This window comes from Anopheles coustani, chromosome 2 (assembly GCF_943734705.1).
Source record: "Anopheles coustani chromosome 2, idAnoCousDA_361_x.2, whole genome shotgun sequence".
Lineage (NCBI taxonomy): Eukaryota > Metazoa > Arthropoda > Insecta > Diptera > Culicidae > Anopheles > Anopheles coustani.
Genome location: NC_071289.1, coordinates 48335374 through 48342258, shown reverse-complemented (window position 1 = coordinate 48342258; position 6885 = coordinate 48335374). Strand labels below are relative to the sequence as shown.

Here is a 6885-nt window from a genome sequence, read left to right as displayed (position 1 = left end):
TTCGCATCGCAATTCGCATCTACGGATTATCATGCGTAGTAGGAGTGTTATGCTTAGTTTACACGAGGCACAAAATTCTGAGCATACAGGCGCAAATGTCAGTTTTTCTGTCACTTTTTTTCGCTTCGTGTAGACGTTGCTATCCGTGAGCCGATCCAAATGAAAGCGCGTTCAGTGTTGATTTAATTGTTTAACTATAAAAAAAATCACAGAGTTAGTGTGTACACTGAAATCTTATCAACAACCAGTGTACATCATCACAAACAACTATTTTCCATCCAACGGCACTCTATACCGGGTTTGCAAATTTTTGCAAATCTATTTCGCAAATCATTTTCGCTTACTTTAACAGTTGACTGCCCATCTGACAGTATTTTACCGTTAACTCACAGCATTTTGCCGTTTGCAAAGGTTGCTTTGCGCTTCGTGTAGACCAAGCATTATGCTTAGTTTACACGAGACGCAAAAAAAAATTAATTTTTGCAAATCTTGTTTTCACACTCTGGCCGAAAAACAAATGTGCGCAGATTTTGACCATTCACTGACTCATTGACAACACTTAACCATTTGCAAAGGTTGCTTTGTGGTTCATGTAAGCTAAGCATAAAAAGTGGCGCAACCACAAGACATGCACTGTGTGGCACAGAAACTGGTACAATATGCTGTAACTCGGAACAAGTATCTGTCTTTGAAAAACCTCCTACTAACCGAGCTGTTTGATAGACGCGTTTGGTTTTTGGTAACATTTTGCGATATTACAGTGCTTTTACATTTATGTCGATGGGGGCTTCAGTTAAAGGGATAAATGCCAAGATCAGACGCTGGTCGAACAGGGAGACGGTTAGATTATTTCGTTATTTTTGATCCCGTTATTCGTATTTGTATTTCAACCCGCTTACTGTTCGGCAATTGTCAACACAATATACCTTCTGCAGAAAGACCTAGAAACTGTAACGGGGGTGGCATGAAACCTACCAAAGGGCGGTTGGTGAGCAAGGGACTGCTGACGGGCCAGGTACCTGGCCTAAAAAACCTAGTCGCTGTTATAAACGGTCATGATGTTGCTCTATTACACTGTTTACTTACCGATTCCATGATGCTTCTAAACGATCAAACTTCTCATCTGTTTTACGGACCAGATCGTTCATGAGCTGACGCCGTCGTGGACTTGTTGATGGATGCACTTTTTCTTCTATAAGTTTCCCATTGGGCACCATGAACTTTGGAAAAACACTTTACACTTTTCAACACGACTGTTCTGGCGCTGGATGTTTCGAAGACTGAAAACTTCACCGCGTCGCTATTGGCAGTTGGTGCGTGATGGCATTCATACAAACGTACTTTTTATTCTGTACATGATTGACCGACATAAAGTGCACGAACACATTTGCGAGTCGCTGTGCAGTGTGGGAATGCTACACGATCGGTTCCGCTATTGCAATGTGTCAGCCTGAAAGGGAAGATGTGAAAGGGCAGATGTAACTTCTCCCCTAGCACGCCGGTTCATCATTAGAACGAGTAGGAAGACAAGGAGTGCAAGAGAAAGCTGACAGTTCTGGACTCGCGGGGGTAGGAATCTGTGGAAACGGGGCAATGTTGCATGTCGCAGTCAGTTGGGTTGTAGGGAAGTTGCCGCCTTCCGCATTTTACCAATGGGCTTGGTACACCCGAAACACACACGACACAACACTACGAGATTTCGGTAACTGGATCGGGGAGCTTGCGGACAGCATAGGAGCCCTGCCCGTCGCATACACACCATCGGCCCCAAACACGACGCGACCCGATCGACCCCGCGCAGAACAACACTCGACGCGACGGACGAACGCGTTTGTGAACGTGCACGCAACGGAGACGCAGGACGATGCAACATGTAGCAGCGGCAAAGTGTGCGCAGCATGTGACGGCCAGTGTAGTGTCCTTACGGAGTGCAAGACATTTCTATCACTGAACGTGAAGGCTCGATGGGCCATCGTGACCAATCGAAAGGCGTGTTCACAGTGTCTAAGGTGGCATCGAAGCACTTGCCGAGTCTCCAACGTGTGCGGACAAGGAGGCTGCACGCAGAAACACCACACACTACTACACAGCGAGAAAGTCGGTAACCGGCCGGCTTCGACAACGACGGTGGCAACGGCGGAGTGCAACGTCCATGTGAACGCAGCGGGCGGGGTCCTACTACGGTATGTGCCGATCGTCCTTCACGGCAAGGGAAGGACGGTAAAGACCTATGCCTTGCTGGACGACGGATCATTTTCCACCTTCATCGAGCACGACCTGGTCGCAGAACTGGGGTTAAGTGGAGCTCCGCAGCCGCTGTGCATCAACTGGACCGGTAATCAGAAACGCGAGGAGGCCGGGTCAGTTCGATTAGCGATCACACTTTCTGGCGCTTTCGACGGGAGCAAGCGGCATAAAATGTCGAAGGTGCACACGCTGGAGCAACTTGCGCTACCAGAACAGTCGCTAGACACGGAAGCACTGTCCAAGCAATATAAGTACCTCATGGGAGCGCAAGCCGAATCTTACGCTGATGTCAAACCCCGGGTGCTAATCGGAGCAGACAATTGCAGGTTGGGGCAAGCGATGGTGACTTTAGAGGGCAAGGCCAACCAACCTATTGCTACAAAGACGAGACTGGGGTGGATTGTTTATGGGCCGTGTTCTTCGTTTCATCCGACCGTCGAGAAAACCGTTCTGCACCATAGCATTAACATCTGTCCATGCGCTGACCAAAGTGACGACAAACTGCACAGCGCGGTGAAGGAATTCTTCGCGATCGAGTCACTTGGAATTTCAAGCACCACAAGGGCACTACATTCGAAGGATGACGAACGGGCACTCGAGATCCTTAAACGAGAAACAAGGATTGAAGGAAGCCGTTTTGAGACCGGTCTCTTGTGGCGATGCGACAACGTTCGACTTCCCTGTAACAAAGACATGGCGATGAAGCGGTACGAGTGTCTCAAGAAAAGAATGCTTAAAGACCCTGAGCTAGCAAAGGCGATCACGCAAAAAATGACGGAATACGAGGCAAAGGGTTACATACGACGCTTGACCGAATCGGAAAAACTCGAAAAACACCCTAGGGACTGGTACCTGCCGATTTTCCCAGTCACCAACCCGAACAAACCAGGGAAGCTGAGGATGGTGTTCGACGCAGCTGCCAAAGTCAGGGGTGTGAGTTTGAACACCCATCTCGTCACCGGGCCGGACCAGCTCACTAGTCTTCTCTCGGTATTGTTTAAGTTTAGGGAATACCACATTGCTGTAGCCGGTGACATTAGAGAAATGTTCTTTCAAGTTAAAATGAAGAAAGAAGATCAACGAAGCCAAATGTTTCTCTGGGGTGACCAAGGCAACAACGCTGAGCCGGCGACGTATGCCGTAGCGGTCATGACATTCAGCGCAGCATGCTCACCAAGCAGCGCTCAATATGTAAAAAACATCAATGCTGAACGGTTCGAAGAGCAATTCCCACGCGCAGTCAGCTGTATTAAGAACGAGCACTATGTGGATGACATGCTCACTAGTGTTGAAACCGAAGAAGAGGCGATAGAACTAGCCGAGCAAGTCCGTCTTATCCACGCCCAAGGTGGTTTCGAAATCCGAAATTGGGTTTCGAACTCGTTTAATGTGGCCGCGCACCTACGAAAGGAACAACCCTGTGACCTCAGCCTAAATATGTGTTCTGAAACCCACAAGGAAAAAGTGTTGGGAATGTGGTGGGATATAGCAACGGATTCGTTCACATTCCGTCTCTCACCCAAACACGATAAGCAGCTACTCTCAGGCGAAAGATTTCCCACCAAACGAGAAGTCCTGAGAACACTCATGATGATATACGACCCAATGGGCCTGATCGGATGTTTCCTCATCTTCGTAAAGATTCTCTTACAGGAAATATGGCGAGCAGGACTCGGATGGGACCAAGAGATCATCGGGACCATTTCTGAAAAGTGGTCCATGTGGGTAACGTATCTGCCGGAAGCTTTAAAGGTGAGCATACCCCGGTGCTACCGAAATACCACGTCAGCCAGTGTACAACACGTCCAGTTGCACGTATTCTGCGATGCGAGTGAGTATGCGATGGCTACCGTGGCATACTTTCGTTTCAAGGAGGGCGACACCATAGAGTGTGCGCTAATCGGGTCGAAAACACGCGTAGCACCCATAAAGTTTGCCTCGATTCCCCGACTCGAACTACAAGCAGCGCTAATTGGATCAAGATTTTCCGCTACGATCCTGCAGGAGCATCGAATCAATATCGCCAAGTGTGTTTACTGGACGGACTCCAAAAACGTGATAAGCTGGCTACGCTCCGATCACCGACGGTACAGTCAGTTTGTCGCTTTCCGTGTAGGGGAAATCTTGGAACATACAGAAGTGACGGATTGGCGGTGGCTTCCGACGAAGATGAACGTGGCGGATGAAGGGACCAAGTGGCAACGTTTCCCAGACCTGGGTCCATCAAGCAGGTGGTTCCGAGGACCCGACTTCCTTCGTGAACCAGAACAGCAGTGGCCAGGAGCCCAGGCATCCATTGAAGAAACCGCAGAGGAATTGAGGCCGAAGCTGCTGCATCACTCAGTCACTGAGCCCTTAATCCTTTTCGATCGTTTTTCCAGGTGGAAAAGGCTACTAAGAGCGATCGCATACGTTCTCCGATTTGCAAACAACCTGCGGAAGCAATCCAAGCGGGAGCCAATCGCCACGGGACCGCTCAACTCGAAAGAGCTAGAGCAGGCCGAGCGGGCAATATTCATCACCGCTCAACGAGACGCCTTCCCCGAGGAGATACAACGCCTAAGCGATGCTGACCACGGACACCAGCCGACGAGAAGTGTCCTCAACAAAGACAGCACGCTGTTCCGATTATCCCCGGAAATCGACGACCACGGAGTGCTGAGATCGCGAAGCCGCTTGATTAACTGCCCTTGGATCGATGACTACGTAAAGCGTCCCATAATCTTGCCTAGGAATCACCGCGCAACGGCCCTCCTGCTAGCGGATTTCCACGAGAGGTATATGCACATTAACCACCAAACGGCTATTAACCAGGTCCGAGAGAAGTTCCACATACCGCGGATAAACTCCGAATTTAACCGTGTACGTCGAAGCTGCCAATATTGCAAGGTTCACCGCGCCAACCCGGATCCCCCGCTGATGGGAAACCTTCCCATGGAACGGTTGGCAGCTTTCCAACAACCGTTCACCTACACGGGAGTTGATTACTTCGGGCCCATGCACGTAGCAGTTGGCCGACGATCGGAGAAGCGGTGGGGAGTAATTTTCACGTGCCTCACTACACGGGGAATACACTTGGAAGTCGTCCACACGCTGAACACCTCATCCTGCATTCTCGCGCTCCGGCGGTTCATTGCGCGAAAGGGAATGCCGGTGGAAATACGAAGCGACTGCGGAACCAACTTCGTTGGGGCCTCCCGCGAGCTGAAGGAGGTTCTGCAAAACATTGATCGTGACAAGTTGATGGAAGAGTTCAACGCGCCAGGTCTGACGTGGGTATTCAACCCTCCAGGGGCACCACATTTCGGAGGTGGTTGGGAGCGCCTGATCCAGTCGGTAAAAAGGTGTATTGGTGAACTTCAGATGCCGCGACTCCCAACCGATGAAATCCTGGAAACGACATTGGCTGAGATTGAGGTTGTCATAAACTCAAGGCCCCTCACACACGTACCCCTGGACAATGAGTCAGATTCACCACTAACGCCTAACCATTTTCTCTTCGGAAGCTCCAACGGGACGAAACCTCCGGTCGCCCTCGATGACGGTTCCACAGCACTGCGAACAACGTGGAAGACATCGCAACAGCTAGCCAACAGGTTTTGGAGGAAGTGGGTTGCGGATTACCTGCCGACTCTAGCACGTCGAACGAAATGGTTCCACCCGGTACGCCCTATAAAAGAAGGAGATGTAGTAGTAATCGCGGACGGAAGCTTACCTCGGAACAGCTGGCCCAAGGGACGGGTCGTCGGAGTAATTCGAGCCAAGGACGGGCAAGTGCGGCAAGCAACGGTGCAGACCCAAAACGGTTTACTCCAACGACCGGCAACAAAGATTGCAGTGCTTGACGTCAAACAGGATGGAAACGGTGACGCGCCAGCACGAGGTTCGAACTGACAGCTGTTTAGTAAACAACGAGAGACAGGACGGAGTAAAGTAAATATGGCCCAGTCGGCATAATTACTCGGGGGGCAATGTTACGAACGCGTAACGCTCGTAACGCTCCGTCCCACAGACAGGAAATATTTCGTTATCTTCGGGCCTGCATTCAACTTCGGGCTAAGCCGGGGGTGGGGGCCAACGTGCGTTCGGCCACTATAAAAGCGAAAGCACGATCATTTGAAGTCCTTTTTCCTGTACCCAGAATAAATAGAGTGAAGTTTTTAAAACGTGCCACAAGGCCGTTAACGAAAATCACCGTTTTTATTTCTTAAACCCCAACAGGAAAGAAGCAGGTTGCATTCGCAACAGCATTGATTATTTATCCTTTCTGTATATCCTATTATGATATACTTACAACCATTTTTAACTTGAATTATTCTTACACCTCTTTGAATGCAGACCACTCTAGCCAAGTTCAATCGCAAGACTGGCCTACTAAATCGTTTTTTCACTTCAATATAACTATCCTTTCCACTCCGTAGAACTGTTTGATCTTCCAATAAAGAAATTTCGCTCACGGTAGCTCGCCACGCTGGTCCAATTCCATATCCCGGCTTTATTGGTGGCTTTGTCTACGCCATCCTTCCATCTCAATTTAGGCCTGGCGTGCTAGGTGTCCTCTGTCCTTAGGAACAACCTAAAAGGACTTTACGGGCTAGGTCGCCCGGTGCCATTCTCATGACATGGCCAGCCTACGGG

General features: G+C 49.7%; 1 protein-coding gene across 1 annotated transcript; it reads left to right on the top strand.

Annotated features, from left to right (window-relative positions):
- The first annotated feature begins 1593 nt into the window (after positions 1–1593).
- LOC131264491 (uncharacterized) lies at positions 1594–6595 on the top strand. The gene is made up of 2 exons (XM_058266789.1): positions 1594–5843; positions 6586–6595. The coding sequence occupies exons 1-2, from the start codon at positions 1594–1596 to the stop codon at positions 6593–6595; spliced, it is 4260 nt and encodes a 1419-aa protein (XP_058122772.1).
- The last annotated feature ends 290 nt before the right edge of the window (positions 6596–6885 follow it).

Excerpts from the sequence above, each read along its gene's own strand:
- LOC131264491 (XM_058266789.1), top strand. The coding sequence starts at position 1,594 with ATGTTGCATGTCGCAGTCAGTTGGGTTGTAGGGAAGTTGCCGCCTTCC.